Below are 27,910 nucleotides of genomic sequence, written 5' to 3' on the forward strand. Positions count from 1 at the left end.
CCGGGGAGGGGGCAGAGAGTGCGCTGCGGGCGGCGGCGGCCCGGAGGCCCGGGAGGCCGCGGCGCGGTCACTGCGAGCCGAGCCGAGCCGCGCCGATCGCCATCCGGCCCCGGCTCCCGCGTGCGATCCCGGCCGGCGGCGCGGCCCTGCGGCGCCGCAGTCCATGGAGCTCGAAAACATCGTAGCGAACACGGTGCTTCTCAAGGCCCGGGAAGGTGAGGCGGCCGGACGGGCGGCCGGGTGCGAAGAACGCGGGCGCGCGGCCTCTGAGCTCGGTGGGGCGACCCCGCCACCCCATCCCCTAGGGCAGCACTCTCCGCGCCCCGTACCGGTCGCAGACACTAGTCCTTCCGGCCGGGCGTCCTCCTCCGCACCTGCCCGCGGGAGCCCGGGCCCAGGAAGGGGCGGGGGTCAGGCCGCCGCCCTCGCGGCGGGCAAGAATGAGGGGGTGAATGAGCTGGTCTGGTGAACGGAAGAGGGAAGGGTGGGACCTGAGACCCAAGAGAGCTTCTGTGGGGCCTCTCCCAGGAGAGAGGTGAGAAGATGCCTCAGGAGGGGGTAGCTTACCCCCACGTGCCCCTGCCCCCGGCGCACAGCCTGGACCCGCACAAAGTGGGTGCAGGGTAACGGTTTGGAGAATGAATGAACGAATATCCGACTTGGGGGAACTGCTGGTCACATATGGTACCAACGTGACTGCCACTTGCTCAGGGCTTCATGACACTGAGGACAGAGGTGAATGGGTCACAAAATTTGCCTTCAGGAAGCACACTGTCTAGTGGGGGAAACAGGCACCGAAGTAAGGGAGGCAGCGTTGAGAGAAGAGAGCTTGCTGGGTGGCTGGGGTGGCTGGGCTGTAAGTGCAAGGCCTGGCGCAGGGAGCCGGTCTGAACCAACCGTGTGCTGAGCTCCTCAGGGCTTCCACCCCAGATGTTAGTAGGCACCTGCTCTAGAGTGTCCTTGGGGACACAGAAGGACCAGACCTGGTCCTCACTGCCTGGCCATCCATCTGCCCCTCTCCTGCTACTATCCACCTTGGTAACTTAATCACCAGACACCCACTCTGTGTTGTGTCCTGTCCAGGGTGCTGGCCGCCAGCGGTGAAGGAGACCCTCCTTTTCGGAACTCTTAAGACAGAGAGGGCATGAGAGTTTTTCCACTCGTTGCTGGACTTCCAGGCGGAAAGAGTCTTCTGCCTCATCTTTTCACCCCGCTTTGCAGGGACTATCCCCCAGGTCACATAGGAAGACTGTGGCTGACCCAAGTGTAGGACACAGGATGCTCCCTACACAGGCCATAGGAAACCCAGAAGAGACCCCAGCTGGCCGAGCATCTGGTGCCTTCTGCCTGCCCAGTGGGCATTGACCCCAGGAAGGTGCTGCCTGGCAATGGGCATGGCCAGCTGGGTCCTTGGTGCCCAGAGCCTTCCTTATCGCCTGTCCCCCTTATCGAGTCCGGGACCGGGCCTTCCTCCCAGCCTCTGGGGGCATCTGCCGATTCTGTTCTGCCTCGTCATCCAGCAAGCCAGGGAGGAGGGGTGAGGAGAGACTGGCCAGGCCTTCCACCCGGGGATGTGGCCAGTTCAGGCCTCAGGCTTGCTGAGGGCACTGCCTTCCCTGGGCAGAGTGTGGGTGAGGCATAAGGGGGTGAGGCCAGTCTGGGGACCTGTGCCTCCCCTGGGGAACCTTCACCCCACCTGGCTCTGTTCCTCCCACCTGCATGGCTCTAGACACATCTCTCCTCTATCAACTTTAGTAACCTTTTTGTGCTGTGTTTGGGGGCAGGACATGAAAACTAAAGGAAATCCCGATTGTCCCTGAGTCTTAAACCCTGGCCCGTGGACTGGCCGCATCGGAATCCCTTCATGAGCTGGCCAGCAGTGTGGGGCTGGACCTTTGCCAGCTTGCCAATGATCTGAGGCCCTAAGTGGTTTGAGAACCCTTGGTGTATGTATGCAGACCTGGGTTCAAATCCTTCCTCTGGTACTTCCAGGTTTGTGGTCTTAGACAACTTGGTTCATGTCAGGGTCTCTGTTTTCTCATGAAATTGGGCAAGTCAGGCAGAGCTGCTGTGAGGACGAAGTGAGATGGTCCTGGGGGTGTGAGCCCTTGTATAGTCCTTCCTTTTTCAGGTGCCCAGAGGCACAGCAAGGGGACCAACCTAGGCTGGGGAGGAGCCCCACTGACTCTGGTGGCAGTTCCAGAACAGGATATTTGCCTGTGACTCTGTGCTGCCTTAATGTGGCTGGGAGGAGGGGGAGGAGGAAGTAACGGATGGGGGAGGCAGGCAGGCAGGCAGGCAGGCGGATGGAGGGCTGGGGGAGGGACCTGCGGGGGTGGGGGAGGAGTTCCCCTTCTGGGGAGGCCTGGCAGGGGGTTGGGGGTCTGTTGATTACTCACAGTGGAGCAATGACTGTGGGGTGTGCTGGGTGCAGGAGGGCTGCTATTGGGTTTCCCAATGGGTGCCCTGCAACACTTCCTCCTCTGGGCAGCTTGGGTCAGGAAGCACGTCGAGGGACCCAGCCCTGCTTCCTCCCTAAAAGGCAGCCCCTTTCCCCTGCAGCACTTGCCTTCAGCAAGGCCAGATGGAAACAAGGCTGGGCAAACCAGAGGGGAAACTGAGGCCAGGCAAGGGACAGTGGTAGCTTGAGATTGCCGTTGATCGGTTGGATTTGGGGCCCACCCCTTGTTGCCACAGCCCTACTGGGTGCTGTACACAGGCTCTGCCAGTCACCCTCACAATACCTCTGGAGGTAGCTTTGGACCCGAAATACATATGGAGAAGTCGAGGCTTATCGTGGGAAAGTGATGGGCCCAGAGTGTGAATTGGAGATTCCAGCCAAGGCCTGTGACTCTGAGACTCAGGCCCCTTCCACCATTCTCAACCTCGTGGCCCCTGGGCCATCACATCTGGCTAGCTCTCTTCACGTGTTTTATTTGGCTGCAGTGGGAGTTTTTAAAAAGTAGGAATCAATATTTCATGTAACAGTTTAGATTCCCAGGTGCTTTGAAGAAATCGGAAGAGCTGGCCACACTGAGCCAGCCTTCCTGCCTAGCAGCAACCGGGCCACAGCTGAAGCTGTGCTGCAGCTGCCCCTGTCGGAACGGGCAGGCCTGGCTCCGTTCACCACACTCCCCACTTCTCCCTGCTGTCGCCCATCTGGTCCACATGTGCTGTAGCTGTCTGGCTTTGTAGTAGGCATTTGGGCTGCTACCTTGTCTCAGCAGCTGCAGTTGAGGGGTCAGCTGGGTGAAATGAGGCAGGTGTCAGGGCCAGGAAAGCCCTTGTGTGCAGGGGTGGGCATCCTGAGTGCCAACCCCCACCCCCGCCGCTACCGCCTTATTTGAGTGTCTGATAGCCCTGACGCAGGGCCAGGTGACTCAGGTTGCCCTCTGGCTCTGGCAGCTCTCAGGCATGTCCCATATGTCCTAGAATCTCTGCCCTCTGGATGTTGACTTACCGAGGTCCCTCCATTGTCATGGTCTTTTCTACCTTCTTCACCTGGGAAACCCGACCTGCTAGGAAACAGCAGGCTGTTTGAGGCTGCCTCAGACCCCGCCCTCCCCCAGTGGCCTGGCTGTACTCTCCTCTTGGCTCTTGCAGCCTAGGAACCCCTAGCAGGAGGGCCCAGGGGAGCATGTGTGTCCGGGGACCCAGGGAGGGTGTGTTGCAGCATGTGGAAGGAAGGTCCGAGGTGCCGCCTGGAGTGAAGGAGCCGTGCCAGGGCTGGGCCTTAAGGCCTCTGGACCACACTGAGGGTGGGGGGAGGCATGGTGGTGGCCAGACTCAGCGCCTGCTTGCTCCCACAGGTGGCAGTGGGAATCGCAAAGGCAAAAGCAAGAAGTGGCGGCAGATGCTGCAGTTCCCCCACATCAGCCAGTGCGAGGAGCTGCGGCTCAGCCTCGGTGAGGCCTGGGTGGGGGCGGCGTGCTGGGCCGAGGAGGACCTGCCGGTGCCGGGGAGCATCCCCTGAGACTTCACCCTGGGGCCAAATGGCAAACTTAGGGGTCCGGGGGCAGGCTGAGGCTGCACCACCCAGCCCGGTTTCAGTTCCTGGGCTTGTGATGGGTGGAGGGCAGAATGCAAAAGGGACAGTAGGGGGCGGGTGGGTGAATGCGGGGAGCAGGGTAGTGTCCAATTTGGAGCAGTTTGAGGGAAGCAGAGGAAGGAAGGGCCAGGCCTAGGGGAGCAGAGCCTAGGGGACAGAGGGTGCAGTAGGGGCTGGAGCAGCCCATGGATAGGCACTGTTGGGAGCCCCAGGCCTGTGTTCAGCCCCACCAAGTTGGGCCCTGCGGGGTGTAGCAAAGCCTTGACCAGGAGCCCAGTTCCTGCTTGTCCTGGCTGAGGCCCCAAGTCTGAGCAGCATCGAGGTTGCCCAGGCCCCCTTGACAACCTGCACCTGGGCAAGTAGATCGTGGCTGCTTCCATTGCCTGGGAAGGAGGCCTAGCCTAGAGCTCACCGGAAGCCACAGCTTCCTCCCATACTTTCGCCAGGCAGGCAGCAGGTGTGGGCCCAGCCCGGGCCTGGCCGGAACCTCAGACCACACCCAACCCCAGCACTGTGACAAATTCAAGTGGTGTGAACCAGGAGACAGTGGGGGAGGTGAGGGGCCTGGTTCTGGAGCCATACTCCGGCCTGTGTGAGCTTGGAGTAATCACTTAGCCTTTCTGGGCTTCAGACTCCCAAGCTACGATGTAGGGTGCCCGGCTCAGAGCTGTGGCCAGGGTTCTAAAGGAGATAAAGGGCACCGTGCTACAGCGCGGTACGCTGTTGCGGGGGCCCAGGGCCTGGCAGTGTGGACGGGAGTGCCCCTCCAGCAGGCTCAGGTCCAGGAACCCAGCAGATCCCACCTCTGCCTGCAGAGCGTGACTACCACAGCCTGTGTGAGCGGCAGCCTATTGGGCGCCTGCTGTTCCGAGAGTTCTGCGCGACAAGGCCTGAGCTGACCCGCTGCATTGCCTTCCTGGATGGGGTGGTGAGTGCAGCCCAGCCCAAAACCCAGGGCGGATGGAGGTCCCAGGCCTGTGTGCCCCAGCGCCCCACACCTGGTACTTCCCCCAGACCTCAAGCCTCTCCACCTCCTACCCTGTAGGCTGAGTATGAAGTGACCCCTGATGAGAAGAGGAAGGCATGTGGGCAGCAGCTGATGCAGAATTTTCTGAGCCACACGGTGAGTGAGAAGAGACGGAGGGGCGACAGCAGCAGGCAGAGCTCGGTGGCGGGGAGAGGAGTGACTGCCGCCTGGACACAGATGCCCGGGAGCTGCTCCAGGCCCACCAGGCAGCACTGTGGACACGGAGCCCACACGGGGGTCCGGGCAGCCTGCGGGCAGCTCCGCCTCTCCCGGCTTCTAGGGGAGAGGCAGGAACCAAGTTGAGCAACCAGACAGGCTGACACCCCCCCTGGCCTGCAGCCACCCCCAGTACAGGCAGGCCTGAGATATCTGCCTTCTCTGCCCTAGGAGTGGGCAGCTGGCCAAGGGGTCCCCCTTCACTGACCTGTCTGTGGCCTGTCCCCAGGGTCCTGACCTCATCCCTGAGATCCCCCGGCAGATGGTGACTAACTGCGCGCAGCGGCTAGACCAGGGGCCCTGCAAAGACCTCTTCCAGGAGCTCACCCGGTAAGCCGCTCCCTCCCGCAGGCCTGGAACTACGCCCCAAGGAGGGGGCTTCTGTGGGCCCTGCAGACTGTGAACAGCTCAGCTGCTGGTGGAGGGGCTCAGCCTTTCATCCCAGCCTTGCCCCTGCTGTGTGACCTTGGGCAGGTTGCGTCCCCTCTCTGTGGCATCCTGCTTCAGCACAGGTGTCCTGGGTGGGTTAGCAGGAGGGTTGGCTGAGGATGCTGCCTTTTGGGCTGAGCGTGCTTGTAACGGGGGGACCTGGTCCATCAAGCTGACAACCCGGGGTGTCGGGCTGACCGGTAGGCTGGGCCTTCTCTATAGGCTGACCCACGAGTACCTGAGCGTGGCCCCTTTTGCCGACTACCTCGACAGCATCTACTTCAACCGTTTCCTGCAGTGGAAGTGGCTGGAAAGGTAAGCTCCTCGAAGGCTAGGCTGGAGCAGGCCAGGGAGTTGGGGCTGCCACAGGCCTTGGACCCCTGCTCAGCCATTTGCTTCCCAAACCCTCACCCACAGGCAGCCCGTGACCAAAAACACCTTCAGGCAGTACCGAGTCCTGGGCAAAGGTGGCTTTGGGGAGGTGAGTGGCCAGGTCAGACCCCTGCAGAGGGCATGGACTGGCTAGGATGAGTCCTGGACAAGCCCCTCCCCCACCCTGAGACCCCCACACCCCGAGCAAGAACACAGCTGGTTCCCATTTGCCCCATCTACCCTGGCTGTAGGTGTGCGCCTGCCAGGTGCGGGCAACAGGCAAGATGTACGCCTGCAAAAAACTGGAGAAGAAGCGGATCAAGAAGCGGAAGGGGGAGGCCATGGCGCTCAATGAGAAGCAGATCCTGGAGAAAGTGAACAGTAGGTTTGTAGTAAGTACAGATAGGAGACCCTGCCCCGCCCCTTGGCCATGCTGTGGCCCTCCCCACACACCAGGCTGAGGTCTCTTCCTCACCCCCCCCCCCCAGCCCCTCCAGGCACCATCTCCCACTCTTAGAGGTGCTGGAGAAGGGCAGGCTTGGGAAGCAGGCTGGGCCCCCAGGAGAGGCACCAGGATTTGGGGGGCGGCTGGCACCAGCCCCACCACCAGGTGGCCTGTGGCCCTGCCTGAGGGCTCGGGTCCCCTCGGCCATAGGTGAGCTTGGCCTACGCCTATGAGACCAAGGACGCGCTGTGCCTGGTGCTGACCCTGATGAACGGAGGCGACCTCAAGTTCCACATCTACCACATGGGCCAGGCTGGCTTCTCTGAGGCACGGGCCGTCTTCTACACCGCGGAGATCTGCTGCGGCCTGGAGGACCTGCATCGGGAACGCATCGTGTATAGGTGCGCAGCTCTGCCGCCCTGCCGGCGCTGCAGCCGCACTGGAGTGCAAGTGGTGGGAGAGCGCGGGTGTGCCGGGGCAGCTCCGCAGCCACAAGCCCGTCAGAGCCCTGTGGTGCGCTGGCTGCAGGCCCCATACTTGCCCACTCCAGGCAGGCTCTGGGGTCTGGCTGACACCCGTGTGAGCCTGGAGTCGTCCCCCCTCTCTGTGACTTTGTGCCAGTTCGCTTCCTGCTCCCAATACCACTTCCTTTCCTGGAAAGCACAGGCTCTAATTCCTGCCTGGCAGATTGTCGTTGGGACCAAATGAAATAACTCGATAAAAGACACTGGAGCCAGGAGCCGGGCTTGCAGGGCTTGGCAGTGAGGGCTCTGCCTGTTACTGTCATTGGTGATGATTACCTTGGGCCTCCCAGTAGCCCTGGAGGGGACGAACGAGCAGCCCCATTTGACAGACAGGAAAGGTAGAGGCAGCCACCAAAGGGCTGTGGGGAGAACCAGGAGGAGCCCCTCGAAACCGGGGTGAGCGAAGCTACTGATGATGCCTGGGGAGCTGCCCCAGGGGCAGATGCCTTCCACTTGCCTAGTGCATCCCAGGGTCCCGGTTCCATAGATTCTTCGTCTGCTCCCTCAAGCCGGGGCTGCTGCAGGGGGAAGGCGAGGCTCTCGGTCACCCTGGCAGCAAATGGCTCCTACACCTTACTGCATGTCTCGTCCCAGGAGGCAACCAAGCTGGGAGGGGGTGGCCCCGTCTGGCTGCCTGGCAACTGAGCAGTGTCTGACCCTGCCTTCTCTCCCCACAGGGACCTGAAGCCAGAGAACATCCTACTGGATGACCATGGTGGGTGGGGGGGCCACAGAGGTAGGGTGGAGTGGGGTGGGGTCCTGCCCACCTGCTTAATGGGCATCCCGCTTTCCCCCCCACATTCAGGTCACATCCGAATCTCCGACCTGGGGCTGGCTGTGCACGTGCCCGAGGGCCAGACCATCAAAGGCCGTGTGGGCACTGTGGGCTACATGGGTGAGTCCCCCCCGACTTCTGTTTGGGAGTCTCCTGTGTCTCGGGGACTAGAAAGAGCTATTGTCCCTCTTTTGTCGATCAGGAGGTCACGACTCAGGGCTCCACACAACATGCGAAGCCACTTCACTCACTGAGCTCCTGTTGGTGGGGCTCTCAGGAGACACCAGTGCGGGGGCTCAAACCGTGACTTTGGCCCCAGCGCTCCGCTCCCCTGACCTGCCCACCTTCAGTGGGAGTACCCATGCGGGGCGGGGCCAAGATGAGGCCCCAGGTGTCCCTCTGGGACCACGACATGGTACACAGATGCCCAACTGCAGGTGGTTTCTTCCCCGGCCCCGCTGGTGCTGTGTGCTTGGGCCAGACATTTCCCTTCCCCAGCCTCCCCGTCCCTGACTGTGGTCGTCACACCTGGTGCCAGGGTGGCCTCCAAGGTAGAGAGAGGCAGCAGAAGCAAGGTACCCACCCCACAGGCAGTGTAGGCGTCCAGCAAGTGACTCTCCTCCCGTGGTCCAACACTGAGTCCGCAGGTTATAGCTGCACGGTCCTCATTTGGCCTGCCTTTGTGTTTTGATCAAAAAAAAAATTTTTTTTAAAGATTTTATTTATTTATTTTTAGACAGAGGGAGGGGAGGGAGAAAGAGAGGGAAAGAGACATCAATGTGTGGCCACCCCTCACGCACCCCCACTGGGGGGACCTGATCCGCAACCCAGGCATGTGCCCTGACTGGGAATCAAACCGGTGACCCCTTGGTTCACAGGCTGGCACTCAATTCCCTGAACCACACTAGCTGGGGCAAAATTATTTTTAACTTTTAAGTTTTTCTAATCTTCATCCAAGGATATATTTATGGATTTACGAGAGAGAGAGAGAGAGAGAGAGAGAGGGCGGGGGGAGAGAGAGAGAGAAGCATTGTGTGGGAAACATCGGTAGGTTGCCTCCTGCACATCCCCAACGGGGGATTGAACCTGCCACTTTTTGGTGCATAGAAGGACGCTCTAACCAACTGAGCCACCCAGCCAATCAATCAAATTATTATTTTTTTGTCTTTTAAAAAAATTATATTGATTATGTTTCAAATTGTTTTTAAAACAATTAGAATTTGTTGCCAACCGTGAATAAGCCAGACAGCTTCACATTAAAAATATGGATTTCTGGCTTTGAACAGTTAGAGGACCTGGCCCCCTGCTGGCCGAGTCAGCTCTTTTTGACGAGGGGTGTGCTCTCCTCACCACCGTCCCCACCAGGCCACGGATGGTGCCCGCCTGGCTGGACAGTGTTTGAGCTGATCCCTGGCCTTGACACGCACTGGGCATTCCTGGGGCGCCCCTGTCCCCCACTCACCCCTGACCCCTGACCCCTGTGCCACCCGCCAGCTCCGGAGGTGGTGAAGAACGAGCGGTACACGTTCAGCCCTGACTGGTGGGCGCTGGGTTGCCTCCTGTATGAGATGATCGCCGGCCAGTCGCCCTTCCAGCAGAGGAAAAAGAAGATTAAGCGGGAGGAGGTGGAACGGCTGGTGAAGGAGGTGCCTGAGGAGTACTCTGATCGCTTTTCCCCGCAGGCCCGCTCTCTCTGCTCCCAGGTACAGCGGCCCTCGGGAGGCCGGGGCCGGGCCGGGGGCACTTCTTCTGAGGCCCCCCTGACCCCCGTCCCCTGCCACAGCTCCTGTGCAAGGACCCTGCCGAGCGGCTCGGATGTCGTGGAGGCGGTGCCCGTGAGGTGAAGGAGCACCCCCTCTTTAAGAAACTGAACTTCAAGCGTCTGGGAGCTGGCATGCTGGAGCCGCCCTTTAAGCCCGATGTGAGTGTGGCCCATTTGAAGGCAGGGCCACGCCAGGGTAGGGGCTGGGGGCTCTTGGGGTCAGGACAACTTCAGTTGAAATGTAAGAAAACACACCTCAAATGGCTTAGCCTACAGAACATAATCCCTGGGCTCCCCGAAATGAAAAGCCCCACCTGGGCTCCACCTGTGTTGTAGGAATTCTCTCTTCCTCTCCTTCCCCGAATGCGGGTCCATGTGCAGTCTCTCCTGGCAGGCAGCTGTCCCCAGGGTGTGGCACTGGGGCCCAGCAGCTCAAACCCACATCCTACCAGCTCCGCCACCCCAGTAGATAAAGAGCACCTCTTGCCCAATACTTTGAAAAAGGGAGAAGAAAAGGCCTCAGGCTGATGTGCACTGCCTCAGGGTGTCCAGAGGCCCCTCGGTGGCCTTACCCAGATCACGTGCCTACCTGAAACTCTGCCAGTGGGGGAGACCAGTCCCCCAAAGGAAAACCAGGATGCTCCTAACAGCAGGGGGAAGGTCTTTCAGGCTGGCAGAACCTGGAGGTGCTAGCCTCCCACCTGTGGGCTGAGCCCTTCCTCTTGCAGAGTCTCACGCATTTACTGAGCATCTCGGTGGGTCGGGAATTCCGTAGGCAGGAATAGCCTCAAGTTACCAGAATCCAAGTGGCAGAAACCCAGCTCAGTCTGATTTATGCCCAACGTGGAGTCTGTTGGTTCATTTGGCCAGAAAGCGCCAGAGCTGGGCTGACACCAGGGTGTCCTCACGAATTGGCTCTGCTTCAACCTGTTGACGATCCTCCCGCTAAATTCAGGCTTTTCTGTATAGAGTCACAGGGAAGGTTCTGAGTGGCCAAGATCAGGTCATGTGCTCACTGCCCCTCCCCTGTGTGAGAGGACTGGGTCCCCTGTTCACTAGGAATGCGGGGGAGGCAGACCAGGTCGTTAGCTGTCAACCACATGTGGGATTGCTCATTAATTCAACAAATATTGGAGTGCCCGGATGGGCCGGACCTCAGAGATAATGAGGTCAACAGGGCCCAGTCCTGCCTTCATGTTTTGGTGGGATAACACACCAGTATAAACCAGTAAGTGGAAACATTTTGGGTAACATGAGATGCAGCCTCAAAGAGTGAGACAGGCTAGGAAGATGAGGAATGGCTGCGGGGAGGGGGCGGGGCGTTAGACAGGATGGTCTCGGAGCAGCTGCTGGTTCAGCAGAAGCCTGAAATAAGGGAAGGAGAGAACCCAGCCAAGATTCGGGTTGTGAGCAGTCTAGGGAGAAGGAACTGTCGAACTGTGTAGTCCTGGGGCAGGGACCAGCCTTGAGAGATGATGATTTTGCCATGAGGGGTCAGTATAACAGATGCATCTTTAGGTGGGACGGGGGCCTTTGGGGACCAGTGAGCAGGAATGTGAGGTGTGGGTGGTGGACCACAGAAGAGATGAGTGGAAGTGGGGGACCCGCTAGCAGGCTGCCACCTCTGAAGGGCTGTGTCATGTGGGCCTCACTGGCACCCCGAGAAGTGGGCACCGCTGTGGGGGTGGAGCTGAGCCAGCACAGGGCTGCACTGCCCCTCACGCGCCCGTCAGGTGCGCACACGTCCTCTGGTTTAACCTTGAAGCCTCCCACTGCCCCTGGATGGCTTTCCCAGTTAGAAAACCCATGCCTTGGAGTTTTACTTTCTAGAAGTAGCAGGTGGAAATACAACCTTTAACAGCTTTATTGGGATTTAATTCCCATACCATACAATTCCCTCATTTTGAAGTACGAGTGAGTGGCTTTTCGAGGCCCTCACCACAATCCAATTTAGAGCATCCTCGCTCCCCCTTCCCTGCCAGGCCCTGTTCCCATCAGCGGCTGTCCCCGTCTCCCCCCCGCCCTGGCAACCGCTGATTTTCCTGTTTCTATATTTGCCTGTTCGGACGTTTCATATAAACGAAACTAGGCCCTTTGTGACTGGCGTCTTCCACTTTGCATAATGTTTTCAAGGTTCATTGGTATTGTAGCCTGTAGCGGCTCTTTTCTCTAACTGAACAACATTCCAGTGCGTGAACATTGCCCGTTTTGTTTTTCATCAGCTGGTGGACACTAGGGGTGTTTCCCTTCGTGACTCTTTCGAATGACACGCACATGCAGCTTTCTTTGCTCTTGGGTGTATACCTAGGAGTGGACTTGCTGGCTCACGGAATGATTGGGGACTAGCCAGACTGTCGTCCAAAGCAGCTGAACTAAGATTTTTGTTTATTTATTTTTAGAGAGGAAGGAGAGGGAGAGAAGTACCGATGTTTGAGACACACATTGATGGGTGGTCTCCTGAGACCCCCCCCCCGACCGGGGACCTGGCCCGCCACCCAGGCCAGGAACTGAACCAGCGATCTTTTGGTTTGCAGGGTGACACCCAAACCACTGGGCCACACCAGCCAGGGCATCAGCTGCACTACTTTATGTGGTGATGTTTTAATTGACACCCTTCACAGTAGGATTTAGAAGACAGTGTGTCTGTCGCCTTTTGGCTGGGGTCAAGCGTAGAAGACAATGTAGCGATGAAAAAGAAAGTGGAGTGAGGCGGGCTCTCAGCAGGGTGCTGGGGAGCTGGGAGGGTTTAATCCCCTGGTTGGCTGTGGAGCATGAGGGGATGGAGCTAGCTGCTGAACAGCCCAAGACAGAGGACCCTGCAGCTCTGGGCCCTGCATGAAGGGCCATGCCAAAAGCACCTGCTGAGGTTCAGCCTGCGCTCACCTCACCGGGTGCACACCCAGACCACTGTGCAGATGGAGGGGACGCTGGGTAGTGAGTGGTTCCATCCGGCACTGGAGGCTGCTGGCTGGGGTGGGTCAGTGAGGGAGAGTGATCCCCAGTTTACAGGGGGGAAACTGAGCCTCAAAGGGAAGGGACTGCCATGCTTGGAAAGCGCAGGGGTCACTGGCTCCAAACCAGAGAGCTGTGAGGGGCAGAGCACCACCAGGCCAAGGCTAGAGTGGCCCTCAGGGCTGAGCTGTCCTGAGCAGGGGTGGTGCTCCTGCCTGACCGCAGCCTTTGTCCCCTAAGCCCCAAGCCATTTACTGCAAGGACGTCCTGGACATCGAACAATTCTCTACGGTGAAGGGTGTGGAGCTGGAGCCCACTGACCAGGACTTCTACCAGAAGTTTGCCACGGGCAGCGTGCCTATCCCCTGGCAGAACGAGGTGGGGCTTGCCCAGGGGGTGGGGGTGGGGGGCTCCGGGGGTGGCCCCAGGGGCAGTTCTCAAAGCTGCCCGTCCTATGGCAGATGGTGGAAACCGAGTGCTTCCAAGAGCTGAATGTCTTCGGGCTGGACGGCTCAGTTCCCCCAGACCTGGACTGGAGGGGCCAGCCACCTGCGCCCCCCAAGAAGGGACTACTGCAGAGACTCTTCAGCCGCCAGGTAACCCCCAGTAGTGTCCTACCTGGGCCCCCAGCCTTGCTCCAGGGGACGGTGGGTAGGAGGCCAAGCCGGCGCCCGCATGTGCTGTGAGTGGGCCTCCTCCAGCCGTGCCAGAGGTGCCCAGGGTCTCTGGCCTCATTCCCACCTGTCCCCCGCTCCTGGCTGGGCTCACGGCCTCTTTTCTCTTTCCAGAGGTGAGCAGTGTAGGCTCCCCGTGGGTTGGCCCTCTGCCTGGCCTCGGGGAGCCACGGGCAGCCCTTCCGTGGCAGAGGCGAGATGTGGGAGAAAGAAGTCCGGTGCCCGCTCCCCCCCTACCCTCCCTGCTTCCATTCCCTGCACCCCAGCACCTTCAAGCTGCTAGCCTTGCTTAGCGTCTGTCTCCCCATGCCCTGCCTCCACCGGCCCCAGGAAAGAGCGGCTGGATGGGGCCCTGCCCTGACAGCCTGGGGTCCCCCTGGTCCCCTTTACCTCAGCCTGTGGTTGGCAGCCTCTGCACGGATGTCCAGGCCCCTCGTGGGGGGTCCCCTCCCCAGAGCATGGCCCTGGGAAGCCCCTGGACTGCCCTAGCAGGGCCACCCGGCGAGGGCAGTGGTCGCTAACAGCGCGTGCTCTGCCTCTCTCCCTCCGTGTCTTCCCCACCCTCCAGGATTGCTGTGGGAACTGCAGCGACAGTGACGAAGAGCTCCCCACCCGCCTCTAGCCCCGAGCCTGAGGCCCCCAGCGGTTGGCGGTAGCAGCTACTCCGAGTGCTGTTTACAGTTTTGCACAGTGGTCCTCCCCATTGTCCACTGAAGGCATGGCCTGGGGAACGCAGCGGGAGCTGTCCCCAGTGTCCTCGCCCCTCAGCCCCTGGTCTGGCTGAGTTTGACAAGGCCTAGGCTGTCCCGGGGACAAAGGTGCGTCCCTTCAGCTCCCGTCCGTGGAGCTCGGGGCTTTCTGGATTTATGTATTTGTACGAATGTATATAGCGCCTCAAGCATCCTGAAGACCCACGCTGGAGCTGGCAGAGGGGCCGCTGCCAAACTCCCGGCTCCTCGGGCCCCTGGGCGCCCAAGCACTGTGCTCACCACCGCCGACCTCCGAGGGAGAGCGAGACTCATGCCCGCCCTGCTGCCCTGGGCTCAGGCCGCCACCTCTGGGGCCCCACACAGGCCCTTCTCAGCACGGGTCAGAGCTGGATTTGGGGCCTATGCCAAAGTGTGACCAGAGACTGGGCTGACCCTGGGGCCCACCTGCCCACTGCCCAGGCTGTCCCAGGCGGGTCTGCCTCTGCCTTCCAGCTCCCAGGGCGCCTTGTCTCATGCCGGGCTCTTTCCTGAAGACCCTCTTGCAGAAATGCCCCATCCCAGGCGGGGGGTGGGGGGCGGGGGCGGCTTGTCCCTGGCCAACCCTCAAACATTCCAGACTCCCCTCATGACAGTAGATATGTGTGGCCAGCAATAATCTGCCCCTCCCTATGTTCGTGTGTGTGCGTGTGTGGGGGTGTGTGAAGGGGGTTGGCTGAGGCTGTGCGCACACCCTAGACTGCCCAGCCCTGCCCAGACCCTGGGGTCATCCTGGTCCCAGTGTTGGGGTAGCATGGGTTTACAGGACCCTGGTTTTCCATATTTAAAGCCAGTTTTTATTACTCATTTTGTCTGATGTGAGCTGCCACGTGTCTGTGAATACAGCCTGAGCACAAACCTGGCCAGCAGCCCCCGCCTGCCTCTTTCTTGCTCCCGGTGCCCCAGGGGTCTTCCTGCTTCTCTGGCCCTGCTGGAAGCTGGAAGGGTTTTGAGGTGGGCCTGCTGGGGGCAGCCCTTCCAGCAAGGCCCAGGATCCCCCCAGGGCTGACCTTGGGTCCGCTGCTCCAGGCAGCCCTTCCTCAGTGGCCTTTGAGCTCACCCACCAGGTTCTTCAGCTTTCTGTTGTAAATGGGATGAGGCCTGAGGGCAGAGGCTTGGGGCCTGGCTCTGCCCCAGAAGTGGGTTCTGCTGGCAGTGTCCCCTCCGAGGCCATGGAGGCCTGGCCTTCAGCTGTGGGTTTGGAGCAGCCTGGGGAGTAAGGTGGGAGTTGCTGTTAGAAACACCTGCCCAAGTCTGTCTCACCTGCTGGGTGCCTGGCCCAGGGTCACCACCATGCTCTGCCCCTGAAGTAGGAGATGGGCCCTGGGGCAATGGGGGTGCTAGGGATCAGGCTGTACCAGAGGCACAGGGAACAGCCCTGTGGGCATCTCTGGGACCCCCAGGAACCACCATGAGGGTTTGTTTCTGCATCTGTGCTGGGTACCGCGTGCCGTGGAGGCCACATGAGCTTCGCTGTTACGAGTTTGAGTCCCAGCCTGGTCACTTCAAACTGGCTTTGCACAGGCCCCTTCCTTGCCTGGGAAGATGAGGGCGATACCCAGCCCCTCACAAGGCAGCTCTGAGAAACCACTGGAACAGCCAGTCACCCCACCCCTTGACCCCGAGGTCACTGACAGGACTCCCACCTACCGGGGGAGTGGGAGTGGGTGCTGGCTGCCAAGCTGACAGTTCTCTCAGGGGCAGCCAGAAGGCTCCAAGCACCCACTTAGCCTGTTCTGCTGTCCCACCTCTGGGTGGTGAGTGGAGTATGCACCACCTTTTCTGTTAACTTGAGGGGAATGGCATGGAGAGGGCCTTGCTGAGTCTTCCAGCTTGGTGAGCAACTGTTGCAGGGTGGAGGAAGCCAGCTGAAGATGAGGCTGGATCTTGCCCCTGAGGTTGGGGCCCAAGATACATTTGCCCCTCTACTCCAGCTCTGGGGGGGGAGGGCAGTTGGGAGGTATCAGCGTGCAGTGGCCCAGAGCCCATCCCTGGGCAGGTGTGAGTGAGTGCTAGGTGGACAGGAAGGAACCTGGGGGACACCACCTGCAATGGGTCCAGACCTGCCACCAAGCTCCACCTTGGGCGAGGGAGGCATCCAGGAAACTTCTTGGCTAGGATTCACCTTACCCTAAAGCTCACAGTGCACCATTTCTGCAGAGGAAACTCCCAGAATCGCTTCTCGACAAGCCTTCCCTGAGCTCCCATCCAGGTCTGAGGTGGGAGCTGGAGGTTTGGCGACAAGGCCCCTGCCAGCGTGGGGCTCAGCCTGGTAGTCAGGCACAGGAGCAGTGGGACCCATTGGGACCTGCATGGCAGAGATCGTTCAAGAGCTGGCAGGGCTGGGACTGGCATGGGGCTATTGAGGGGAGGCCCTTTGGCCACAGAGTCCAGGCTGGTGCCCCCCAGGTCAAAGGACCGGGTGTGTCAGTGGTCAGGGCCTCTGGTGGTCTAGGATGGCTGGGGATGCAGCGGGGAGGTGGGTGGAAAAAGGGAGCAGCTGGAGCAGAGGTTAGTGAGACAAGCCAAGCAGGGCTTTGCAAGCTGTGTTAAGGATATGGGGCCTCATGTGAAAGGGGTCTGCCCAGCAAGTACAAAAGCACCCCAAGTTTCCTTTGGGAAACCCCCCACTCTCAGTCCATGCGGTTAGGTGGGGCAGGGCTTGCACACACATGCCACCCACACATAGAGCTCTGTGACAGGTGGGGCTGTTAGGGGTCCTTGGTTGCAAGTTAGAAAATGTTTGTTAAAAAAAGGGGGGGATGGTGCGGGAGCTGATAGATTGAAAGAACTAGACTGGGACAGTTCCAGGGTCTTAGTCGCAGACCCTATTCTCATCAGGGCACAACTCCCAGAAGGAAGGTGCTGCAGCCAGGTCTGCCCTGGTGAGCCAGAGTCCAAACGCAAGGAGTCTGAATACCCGGACTGGAAACCTACCCACTGTGCATCTCGAGAGCAGTCCACCACGATGACATTCCTGGGATGCAATGATACTCTCCCATGAAACAGAACCCAGTAAAGAGGCTGGTAGACACTCAGGTTCAGGCTCGGCCTAGACAGTGAGGCCCTCGCCAGAGCTCACTTCTGTTGCTGGGGATGAGCAGGGTCCGTGGAGGCCGGCGATATGGTTCTCCTCCTCCTGCTCCTTCTAAGTAAGCATGTGGTGATGCAGGCTTGCTGGGGACACAGTGGGAGGAGACTAGAGTTGGGAGGAGGCCATGGATTCCTGAGTTAGCACCACATTGGGGTACCTGCCTGCTCCAACCCTGCCCACGGCATGAGTGCAGGCCCTGTCGGCATGCGACCAAAACCGGGACTTCCGTGTGCTCTCCAGGCTGAGGTGTGTGTGTGTGTGTGTGTGTTGGACCTCAGCTGCTTGGCTGAGCATCCGTGTGCTTGGCCGATTGTGTGCACTGGGTTTGCCTGCGTGTGCCCGGCCCAGACAGCCTGTTGCCAGAAAGGGTGAGGCGTGCCGAGCGCATTCCCTGTGCCAGGGGAACCCGGCGCGGCAGGTGGGTGTGGGTCCTCTGTCTTTGGCTCACGGAGCTGTCTCCTCCGTCGGGAGGCGCGGGGGGCTGGGGCCCTCTGCCGGCTGCCGCGCGCGCGCGCGCACGCCGGGCTCAGGACGCGCCGTGAACGTGCCCGTGCGCGCGCCCCGCGGCTCCAGCCCCTCGCTCCGAGGCGCCTTCGCTGCCACAGTCAGCTCCCCGGGGCCACCGTCGCCTCCCCCGGCCGGGGGCTCTGTCCGCGGGCCCCGCGCCGCTCTCCCGGAGCCAGGAGGACGAGCTGGAGGAGGATGCCTGGGCCCGTGAGTACCGCAGCGGCGGCAGCAAGCTGGTGGACACGGAGTGCGGGCGGAAGACAGTCCCCGGGTCGGCCCCTTCCCGCGCTCTGCTCCGTACCCCGGACCTGGGTCGCCACCCCGGACCCCCGCCCCGGCCAGCCCCTCCCCCAGGCCCCACCGCAGGGAGGGAGGGAGGCAGAGAAAGGAAAGGCGCCAGTGAGCGAGGGAGACGGAGCGGGGCGCGAGCAGCCACCGGTTCGCTTGGAAACGGTTGCCATAGCAACGGGGTTGCACTCCCCGGCAACACGGCTGCGGGGCGGCAACGCTCCCTCCCACCCCTCCCCCACCCCACCCCACGCGGGACCGCAGCCCCAGGGCGCAGGGGGATAGGGGATGCGGGGACTCCTCCTCTCGCAATTGGGGGTAACTTCGCCCCTCTGGCTCGTCTGGGTGTGCCTCCCTCCACAGCCCGTTGATGGTGGGAGTTGGGGGCGAGCGCCCCGTGGGCACGATCTGGCTCCCACGTGGCTGCAGTCGTCGCAGCAGGCTCCTGGGGTGGCTGTAAACGTGGGGCCGCCCTGGCCTGCCATGGCAGGCGGAGGCACGGAGGCTGGGTCTGAGGTCTGTGCCCGGCTACCCCTACCCACCCCCCACCATCCCCTGCCTTTGAAATGGCCCAACCCGAATTGGGTGCTGCAGAGACGATGTTCCTTACCGGGGAGAGGAAAGAAGCTCGCATTCCTCGTCCTCACCGCAGGGCATGTGCCAAACCTGGTGGTGGGCCTCTGCTCCCCGTTCCAAGCCGCCATTCTCCAGGGAGGGATGGGAGCAGTGTGGGCAGGGGCGGAGGAAAGGACACTGCTGACCCCGGGAAGCTGAACCTCGGGCCAGATGGGAGTGCCCTGGCCCTTTGTCTCCATCACAAGTGTCCCTTTCTTGTCTGAGCACAAAGCCCAGACTGTGCTGGGTGGTGTGCAGGCTGGCTGGTAGGCCAGTGCCACATGGAGATGCCCTGACCTCCAGGGGAGCTCCTTTGGGAGAACGGCAGTGCAGGGAGTCAGAGGAAATGACCTCTGGCTCCCCTCCCAACCTCCCCTCAGCAGCAGTGTGCTGGGGAGAGAACTGGCCCTCCAGCTGGCCCTCCTGGGCCTGACTCAGCAGATGCCAGCCCCTGTTGACCGCAGGCCCCGACCACAGGCCACAGCCACCACCCTTGGCTTTCCTTTCCCATCTAGGGAGGTGTCCTGGGCACCAGAGGTGACCATTACCCTGGGCATTTGAGACCTTGGCATAGATGCCCATGAATGGCTGGCGCGCTAAGCCAGGCCTGAGTCCCGTCCGGGCTTTGGGGATTGTTCACAGGCCCCTTTCCTTCCACTCCCGCTCCGTGGGAGACCTGGGGCGAGGGCTCCACCCCCGTCCTTCCCAGTCCTTACAACAGTGACGCAAGGTAAGCTCGCATGTCCACTGTGGAACTGAAAACTCCTGCCGCTCAGGGGCGCAGTGACTTGCCCAAGGTCACAGAGCCAGTCACTGTGGAGCGAGATTTCCAGCGCCGCTTCTGATGGCACAGCCCCTCTGCCTGCTACAGATCTCTGGCGGGCCAGGCAGGAGAGAGCTGTAGAGCCTTCGAGAGGGGCGTTCTTAACCTTCCCTCGCCCACTGCCAGGGACCAAATGCCGTCCTCTGGCCTTGGTACATCTTTCGTTTTTGCAGACCCATCAGCCAGATTCTTGCTTCCTCAGGTGTTCTGTGTGCTGCTGGGCTGCCCTCCCTCACTCCCTCCATTTTCTCTCTCCCGGAAAGACCGAGCAGTGAGGTCTGCCTCAGGCCCCTGGGAAACCCCAGGGGCCTAAGCCTTACTTTGTGGCCTGACCAGCTTGCAGCCTGGCTGTGGGAGAAGGGATTAATCAAAGAGTGGCCCCTACGGGGCTGGCCCCTGGGGGTGCTCAGTCTAGCTCAGTGGTTGGGCACCCAGCGCCTCCAGGGCACAGGGAGCAATGGGATGAGTGAGGAGTGCCAAGGAGCTACTCAGCCATTGCCAGTCACAGGGTGAGCTCAGGGACTGGGTATGACCAGGCTGTCCGGTTTTCAAGATGAGCCAGAAATTCAGGCTTTTATGTAAGAACCCTTGGTTTCTAAATGTTGGTAACTAATTAATTTTTAAAAACTGATTGTGGGCCAGCAAACACACCCATAAACTGTGTGCAGCCTGCTGGCCGCGAGGTGGGGTCCCTGGTCCACAGTACAGTGGTGGCACTTTTTGCCAGACGGCCCCCACCCCCACCCCCCGGCATGCGCAGATGTGGCACCACGGTCTGGCTTCCAGACCTCTCGAGGCTGCAGGATGCTGGCATTTGGTTGGTTGCATGCAGCTGTGCACGCTGGTCTGGAAGTGTGTTTCACCTCCCTCATCAGTTCTGCTCCTGCCCCGTGCAGCCAGGCAGGCTTCATCATCACTGTGTGACAGTGAGAAGAGCCTTCAGCTGGGACGTGGGAGGAGCTGGGATGGGGTCGCCCAGCCCCAGTAGGGCAGGGCAAGGCAGATGTGGAATTTGAACCCAGGGCTCCCCTGTTAGTGCTCTGTGTGTTAGACCTGGCTGCCCCTCAGGAGAGGGAATCCTCATCCCCCTCTTCACCCTCAAGGTGTGGCCAACCCCCGTGGAGGGACAGATCTGAGTACGTTAGACCCTGACCCATGTAAGGCCTCTGCGCCCACAAGCCCCCCGGGGCCCAGTCTCTCTCGCCCTGCCTGCAGCTCCCCAAGCCCTGGGTTCCTGGGCTCCTCCCTCCCTCCTCTGTCCCCTGGTCTGAGTCCCTGTCACTCCACTGGACCAGTAGCTCTAGCCTCACGGGCAGCAAACCTCATGACCCAGAGCCCCAGCTGCTTGGCGTCTCCCCTGCCCACGCTCCAGACCCTGGCCAGTGCCTGCATGGGGTTTTCCTTTCATTCACATCGACGTGTGGCTGTCAGCTTGCTTACCGAACACCCTGCCGTCGTTTCTTGGCCTTGTGGCTCAGGTCAAGTGTCCAGAACACCCTGCCAGGGCCCGGAGCTGGGTGGTGGCTTCCCTCTCAGTGACACTTTGATGAAGGAGGCTCTGGCCAGCTCCATGCCTGGCTGACTTTGGCAGCTGGCACAGTTCCCATCATCTCTCTGGCCTGAGTTCATCTGTCTTGGTGAGGGAGGAGTGTAAAAATGTCACCAGTGCCTTCCTGAAATGCCCTTCCTGCCAGGACAGTGGACTTCACAGTCACCTGGGAGTTACCCTGTGGGCCTGAGCCCGCTCCAGCTCCTTGTCTGTGGCACAGGGATGGCAGCAGCCACCCCCTGGGTGTCACTGAGATACTGAATGTACAGAAGCCAGCAGGGTCCTGGCACAGGCAGGGTACACAGGACAAGCTAGCAGCCACTTTCTTCTTTTTTAAACTTTTTAAAAATTTATTTATTTATTTTTAGAGAGAAATGAAGGGAAGGAGAAAGAGAGGGAGAGAAACATCAGTGTGTGGTTGCCTCTCGAACGCCCCCAGCTGGGGACCTGGCCCGCAACCCAGGCATGTGCCCTGACTGGGAATCGAACCGGTGACCATTTGGTTGGCAGCCCATGCTCAGTCCACTGAGCTACACCAACCAGGGCCTTTTAAATTTGTTTTAAATTTACTTATTGGTTTTGGAGAGGGAGAGAGAAACGTTGATTTTGGCTGTTCCACTTGTTGATGCGTCACTGGTTGATGCTCTCGCGCACTCTGATGGGGATCGAACCCGCAGCCTTGGCCCACTGGATGATGCTCTAACTAACTGAGCTACCCGGCCAGGGCAGCAGCCACTTTCTTTCCTTTTCTTTCTTTCTTTTACTGTAAACCATTTATTTATTTATTTTTACATTTTCTTTGTTTTTAATTGACTTTATCGGGGTGACATCGCTTAATAAAATTACAGGTTTCAGGCGTACAGTTCTACAACAGGTCATCTGTTACGTGTAGTGTGTGTTCACCACCCAAGTCAAGTCTTCTCCTGTCACCATTTGCCCTCTCCGACCTGCCCCCACCCCCTGCAGCCACTGTCTTCCACCCCATCCTCACTCCTCACACACACTCCCCTCCCTCCTCTGTCCCCTGGTCTGAGTCCCTGTCACTCCACTGGACCAGTAGCTCTGGCCTCACGGGCAGCGAACCTCATGACCCAGAGCCCCAGCTGCTTGGCGTCTCCCCTGCCCACGCTGCAGACCCTGGCCAGCGCCTGCCTGGGGTCTTATCCTCTCATTCACGTCAACGTGTGGCCCTGGGCTTGCTTACAGAACACCCTGCCAGGGCCTGGAGCTGGGTGGTGGCTTCCCTCTCAGTGACACTTTGATGAATGGCCAACATTTCCCAGGGACTAATTGGATCAGACTCAGCTCTTGAGGTGTTCCTTGTCCCTACGGCTAAAAGGTAACTGGACACCTCCCATCACTCCTTCAACAAGAGGTTTTTGAACTACTGTGTGCCAGGTGATCAGGACAGAGGCAGCCTTTGGTGCCGGGCACAGGCCACTACAGAGCAGTGTGACATCATCGGGCTGCCCATCCAGCCTGGGGGTGAGGTGGCTCAGGGCTGACTTGTCCAGGCAAGTGACAGGCAAGGCCGCGAGGCTGAGTAGTGAGTACTGGGGCAAGAGCAGTGGGGCTGTGTGGCAAACCCCACCCCCCCACCTGGGAGAAAGCAGAACTGGAAGCTGAACTCCAGGTGGGATGAATAGCGGAGCCCTGAGAGGGAAGGCTGGAGAGGCCTTGGCAGGAGCTCGGCTCAGAGGCCGTGATCTAGGTTGGCGGCTCACTCTCACCGTCTGCTTTCTGGGCCAGCAACAGCAGCATGGGCCAGGAATTTGTTAGAAATGCAAACTCTCAGGCCCCATCCCAGACCTGGGAGCGGAGCCCAGAACTCTGTCTTAACAAGTCTTCCAGGTGGCTCTGACGCTCACTCCAGTTCGAGAGGATCCCACAGAGCCGTGTTAGAGAGCTGGGCTGTGCCCTGAGGCAGTGGGGAGTCCCTGGGGGGTTCAGGCCAGAAGGGCCTGGGGAAAATGGGCAATGTGGAGAGCGGGTGGGCTGGGCAGGAACCCAGAGCAGAAGTAGAGAGAGTGGTGGAGGCCATGGTAATAGGGGCGTAGGTGAGACATGCGGGTGGCCTTGGCCAAGGCAGTGGCGGGGGGACCAAAGGAAACGGTCAGATGAAGGCATGCTACACTGAGCATAGAGACAGGATTTGGTTGATGGGGTCACTGGTGGGCCCTTTGCTGAGATAAAGGACCCAGTAACAGATCTTTGGGGCCCGAGGTTGCGGAGCTGGGGTTCTTCACGCGGAGAGGCAGTGTGTCAGGTGCCTGCGGGGGTGCACCAGGCCCAGAATGAGAGATCTAGGTGGCCCTAGGTGTCATTTCACCTCCTGGAGCCAAGCGTTCTCCTCTGTGAAATGGGACAAATGCTGACAGTCCTCAGGATGCCTGCGGGACGGCCTGCAGTGCCCAGCCCTGGGGCGGGGAGCACACCTCTGCACCCCCAGCCCAGAAGCCTCCAGAAGCACTCATGTTTGTTGAGCATCTCCAAGCCTTTTGCACAGATTAGCTCAATCTCCACCATGGCCACTGAAGAGGGGGCTGAGGTGACATGGAGTTTAAGAAACTCACTGGCCCTGGGCCTTGCTTTCCTCCCCTGCCGTGCTGCCAGGGAGCACGTGGCCTTAGAAAACGGTACAAAGCGATATGCTCACAAACTCTACAGACACGTCAAGATGGAACCCTAAAACACATTCAAACAACCCACGAGAAGGTAAGAAAAGAAAGAGGGAACACACAGAAAACCAACGTAAAATGGCAGGCTCAAGGATGAGTCCGTCTGCGGGCCCCACACCTAGCACAGCCGGAGGCACACACGGAGCAGGTGTTCGCTGTGAACAGTCAGGAGGGGGTGGGGAGGGTGAGTGGCTGTGTATGAGAGGCTACAGCAGGGTCTGCCGGAAGCATGACAGACGTCCAAGGAGCAAAGGGATGCTCCTTGGGGAGCCCTTGAGCAGCTTGGCCTGGTCAGGAGGCGAATGTGGCGAGGCCTGGACAAATGTCCTCATGAGGATGGATAGACTGTGGGTTAGATGGGATGGACAGAGCAACTCTGGTGGGGCCAGATGCTGGGCAGGAGGCAGGCCTTGGGCAGGGCCCCGCCCATTCAGACTGGGTGTTGGCGCCAGTGTGGGGTCCGAGGGCCAGCTCAGCCATGATACGTCCTTTCTTGGACACCGAGTGGCCTAGTGGGTAAAATGCAGCAGTAGTTCCTGCCTCCTGGCTGTGGGGCCCCGGTGGCACTCAGCTGGTCTTGGGTGTGGCCTGACACAGCCTAATGCCCCGCCAGCTGCACTGGGCCCCTGAGGGCACAATCAGTTTCTGTCCTTTGTTCCTAGTTCACTGAGGGGCTGCCACCCCATGTTTCCTTTACCTGTAGCCTTTTCCCACTCTGGAGCTGGTGGCCAGAAGGGCCAGGGCCTTGGTGGGAAGGAACAGGAAGGCCTGCTTCAGCTACAAGCTGGCCAGTTTGCCCGGTGTCCTGCAGCTGCCAGGTCCCCCTGTCCTGCGCTGCTCACACACACCAGGCTTTTCATATATAGCTCAGCTGTTACGTAGGGGAAGGACTTTGGATTCAGACTCAGGCTAAATCATAGCCCACCCGCCCTTACTAGCTGTGTGACCTGGGACAAATTCATTTCCTTCTCTGAGCTTGTCTCCTCATGTATCAGATGGACACCTCAGGGAGAAAGTGGTGTGGAAGGTCACACACGATGCTACCTGGCAAGGGCCTAGGACAGTCCCTGGCAGGTATGTCTGTTTCTCCTTCAGCTAAACATCACCTCCAGCCCCAGAAGCACCTTTTTCTGACCCAGAGCTGTTTTGCTTTGCAGGCGAGGAGCCTCCTAGTTAGTGCCAACTTCCTCAGAGCATTCCTGAAAATTCCTGTGGGCTCAGGACAAGGAGAGCCACAGATTTAATTAACTCCTAGTGACTGGCAGCATGGAGTTTTTATCTGGGCTGCGTCGCCATGGCAGCCTCCCTGCAGGGTTGTGGAGGGGGTGGGCGGGGCTATTGTTCCTGCCATTGTCTGTTCTGCATCGCAGGCCCAGGAGAAAGGGACTGGCACGGGCACCAACTGACACATGGCACAAGGCAGCTGTGGAATCAGACAGGAGCCATCTGGGGTGGCCTGTGGCCTGGCCTCCCCTGAGGTTGGGGCTCAGGCCCACCATGGCCCCCAGAGCTGAAAGTGTGTGCATTGGACATGCTGAGGATGGGGGTGTCCGTGGGACCCCTGGAAGAGGCCCACAGAGTAGCTCAGGCAACAGCACTCACTCTCCCACCCCCCGGGGCTGGGTTTTGTGGCCAGGCTTGGGTTGAAACTACAGCCACCTGCCATCTACACAGCTAATTGCTCCACCCCCCTCCTTCTCTGTAAAATAGGAATAATTCCAGTTACCCTAAAGGGTTGCATATGAAAACCCCTGGGTACAAGGCATTCAAGAAGGGCTCATTTCTGTTCTGCGGGGGTGGTGAACAGTCGCCTGCCACCTGTCACTCCGCAGTCAGGGTTCCCTCCTACATTCCTCTTAGGATGCAAGGCTGCCCTCTCAATCCTGTCTGTGGAGGGGAGTCGGAACGATAAGTGCCCATCTGGAGTGATGTGGGATCAGGTGGTACCAAAGACAAGCTGCTTTACCTCCCCTCTGCAGAAGGGAAAAGAATTGAGGGGAAGCGACCCGACTTCCTGGAGCTAGAAGGGCAAGGCAAAGTGCAGCTACTCAGGGGTAGGAGGAGAGGGAACCGCGATCAGGCAGACGGGCAGAAGCGAGGGAGGAGAGGGAACAGCCCACGCCGGGCTGATGGGCGGGCGTTCGGCACAAAGACAGGTGGCGTGCGGTAGCAGCGGAATCACTCCGGCCCCCCCACCCCGAACGGTGACTGGGAGGCCGCGGTACGGGCTGGGCTGTTTCAGGCTTTGTTGGGCAGCCAGGGTGGGAGCGGGTACAAGACCTAGAGTGCCAGGGCTGCTAAGCACACGCATAGGGCTGAAGCTGGGCGCCGGTGGCTGCTTGTGGGGCTCTAGGTGAGCCACCCTTTCCCCGCCGCCCTGCAACCGCACCGAGGCTTTTCTTTAGCGTCCTGAGCGGGGGGGGGGGGGGGGGGGGGGAGTCGGCCCGCGGGCCTTGAAACCCTCTCAGAGCTGTGTCCTGGGGACGCGGGTGGCTAATCTCCCTTTCTTGGAGGCTGAATCTGGCCTTCTCGCGCCCCCTGCCGGCCGGCCTGGAATTCCCCTCGGCTCAGAGGCCGCGGCAAAATCTCAGATCTGGGAAAACCCTACGGGGGAAACCTCGGGGCGTGACGTCACTGCCTTCGGTGACGTCACTTGGGCCCCGACGAGTGCGGGGGTTCCAGCAGAGGAGGCTTTCCCGGGGCTGCGCAGGGCACAGGTGCGGGCAGGGAAGTCGTCGGGGCTTGCAGCGCACCTTCACCGCGCCCTGTGTCTGTCCCGTAGGTCCCGCGCGGTCCCGGGTGAGGCCCACCCGCGCGCCCGCCGGCGCCATGGGAAAGAGCGGGCACCGCTGCTGCTGCCCCCCGCCGGCGTGCGCACAACTTGAGCCCCGACGCGGGCAGCCCCCGGCCGCAGGTCCCCAAGTGATGCTGGCGGCGCCTGGGAGCGTGGCGCGGGCCGGGGGCCACGTAGAGGAGCCCAGTGTCCAGTGAAGCAGCCGAGGACCCGCCGCCCGCGCCGCCGCCATGGTTATGTCCCAGGGTACCTACACGTTCCTAACGTGCTTCGCTGGTTTCTGGCTCATCTGGGGGCTCATCGTCTTACTGTGCTGCTTCTGCAGCTTCCTGCGCCGCCGCCTCAAACGGCGCCAGGAGGAGCGACTCCGTGAGCAGAATCTACGCGCCCTTGAGCTGGAGCCCCTCGAGCTCGAGGGCAGCCTGGCTGGGAGCCCCCCAGGCCTCGCGCCTCCGCCACCACCTCACCGCGGCCGCCTTGAGGCGCCGGCGCACCCACACCAGCACGTGCACGTGCACCCGTTGCTGCATCACGGGCCCGCGCAGCCACACGCGCATCCCCACACACACCACCACGCGCTGCCGCACCCGCCGCCGCCGCACCTCTCCGTACCGCCGCGTCCCTGGAGCTACCCTCGCCAAGGTAAGTGCCGACCTGCGCCCGAGGCTATCGGTGAGCCGGGGGGAGGGGGGCCTCGGCCGCGGGCTGGCTCACCACTGACGCACCCGCCGGTTTTCCTCGGGGCAGACTCCTCTAACCTCCGAGGGAGCGGTCTGGGCCTGGGTTTGGCGGCTCGCCAAAGTTTCTGCGGGATGCTGGGATCGGAGGCCTGACGCCTTCGGACCGTTTTCCACCCCGCAGCGGAATCGGACATGTCCAAGCCACCGTGCTATGAAGAGGCAGTGCTGATGGCTGAGCCGCCGCCGCCATACAGCGAGGTGCTCACGGACACGCGCGGCCTCTATCGCAAGATCGTCACGCCCTTCCTGAGCCGCCGCGAGAGCGCGGAGAAACAAGAGCAGCCGCCACCCAGCTATAAGCCGCTCTACCTGGACCGAGGCTACACGTCAGCGCTGCACCTGCCCAGCGCGCCGCGGCCGTCGGCGCCCTGCCCTGCACTCTGCCTGCAGGCGGACCGTGGCCGCCGGGTCTTCCCCAGCTGGACCGACTCGGATCTCAGCAGCCGCGAGCCGCTGGAGCACGGAGCTTGGCGCCTGCCGGTCTCCATCCCTTTGTTCGGGAGGACTACAGCCGTATAGAGGGGCACCCGGCGACCCGGGCCCCACTAGCGGACTCCTGGCCTGACTGCGGGGCCTTTTAAATGCTTCCCTTGGACTGCGGGGGGTGGAGGGTGGGAGGGATTTCTTACCCCGTTTGTTACACTTTGAGGAAAATAAAGGTGTGTGATTCCGTTTGGTAACAAGTGGAGGGGATACCCACTGCTGCACCCAAGGTTGTGGTGACCAGAGGTGCCTGGGTCTTAGCGGAGAACGAAACCTGAATACGCTTGTGAGCTGCTAAGTGGCTGGAGGATGCAGAACTAAACCTGAGGTCAGCCTGCTTCTAACTACACCCCATCTTCCCGGCCCACG

General features: G+C 60.5%; 2 protein-coding genes and 1 long non-coding RNA gene across 8 annotated transcripts; 2 read left to right on the forward strand and 1 right to left on the reverse strand.

The window, feature by feature from the left end:
• GRK6 (G protein-coupled receptor kinase 6) lies at positions 1 to 14,832 on the forward strand. Of its 4 annotated transcripts, none has more exons than XM_024577834.4 (16): positions 1 to 215; positions 3,810 to 3,905; positions 4,864 to 4,976; positions 5,094 to 5,171; positions 5,521 to 5,621; positions 5,943 to 6,035; positions 6,138 to 6,201; positions 6,344 to 6,484; positions 6,748 to 6,938; positions 7,739 to 7,776; positions 7,867 to 7,956; positions 9,331 to 9,539; positions 9,620 to 9,757; positions 12,791 to 12,928; positions 13,012 to 13,146; positions 13,793 to 14,832. In XM_024577834.4, the coding sequence occupies exons 1-16, from the start codon at positions 164 to 166 to the stop codon at positions 13,844 to 13,846; spliced, it is 1,731 nt and encodes a 576-aa protein (XP_024433602.1). In that variant the 5' UTR covers positions 1 to 163; the 3' UTR covers positions 13,847 to 14,832. The 4 variants fall into 4 exon arrangements, with proteins under 4 accessions (XP_024433602.1, XP_045041653.1, XP_071075583.1 ...); XM_045185718.3 differs by lacking the exon at positions 13,793 to 14,832 and adding an exon at positions 13,339 to 13,763; XM_071219482.1 differs by having other exon boundaries at positions 7,739 to 7,956; positions 13,791 to 14,832.
• LOC123478431 (uncharacterized) lies at positions 14,674 to 18,947 on the reverse strand. Its single transcript, XR_006653632.2, has 3 exons — positions 18,470 to 18,947; positions 16,908 to 17,147; positions 14,674 to 15,179 (listed from the first exon to the last, which is right to left on the reverse strand). It is a non-coding gene; the product is annotated as an uncharacterized lncRNA (long non-coding RNA).
• Positions 17,202 to 27,738, forward strand: PRR7 (proline rich 7, synaptic). Of its 3 annotated transcripts, none has more exons than XM_053912944.1 (3): positions 17,202 to 17,482; positions 26,307 to 26,960; positions 27,180 to 27,738. In XM_053912944.1, the coding sequence occupies exons 2-3, from the start codon at positions 26,549 to 26,551 to the stop codon at positions 27,575 to 27,577; spliced, it is 810 nt and encodes a 269-aa protein (XP_053768919.1). In that variant the 5' UTR covers positions 17,202 to 17,482; positions 26,307 to 26,548; the 3' UTR covers positions 27,578 to 27,738. The 3 variants fall into 3 exon arrangements, with proteins under 3 accessions (XP_053768919.1, XP_053768918.1, XP_053768920.1); XM_053912943.1 differs by lacking the exon at positions 17,202 to 17,482 and adding an exon at positions 17,536 to 17,778; XM_053912945.1 differs by lacking the exon at positions 17,202 to 17,482 and having other exon boundaries at positions 26,301 to 26,960.
• Positions 27,739 to 27,910: the final 172 nt, after the last annotated feature.

Source organism: Desmodus rotundus, chromosome 10 (assembly GCF_022682495.2).
Source record: "Desmodus rotundus isolate HL8 chromosome 10, HLdesRot8A.1, whole genome shotgun sequence".
Taxonomy (NCBI): domain Eukaryota; kingdom Metazoa; phylum Chordata; class Mammalia; order Chiroptera; family Phyllostomidae; genus Desmodus; species Desmodus rotundus.

What these genes read in the sequence shown, in the direction of transcription:
- PRR7 (XM_053912944.1), top strand. Translation starts at nt 26,549, where the DNA reads ATGGTTATGTCCCAGGGTACCTACACGTTCCTAACGTGCTTCGCTGGT. An exon ending in CTGGAGCTACCCTCGCCAAG is followed by an intron (nt 26,961 to 27,179) that starts GTAAGTGCCGAC and finishes TCCACCCCGCAG; the next exon opens with CGGAATCGGACATGTCCAAG.
- GRK6 (XM_071219482.1), top strand. Translation starts at nt 164, where the DNA reads ATGGAGCTCGAAAACATCGTAGCGAACACGGTGCTTCTCAAGGCCCGG. An exon ending in GCTTCTCAAGGCCCGGGAAG is followed by an intron (nt 216 to 3,809) that starts GTGAGGCGGCCG and finishes TTGCTCCCACAG; the next exon opens with GTGGCAGTGGGAATCGCAAA. An exon ending in CTATCCCCTGGCAGAACGAG is followed by an intron (nt 12,929 to 13,011) that starts GTGGGGCTTGCC and finishes GTCCTATGGCAG; the next exon opens with ATGGTGGAAACCGAGTGCTT.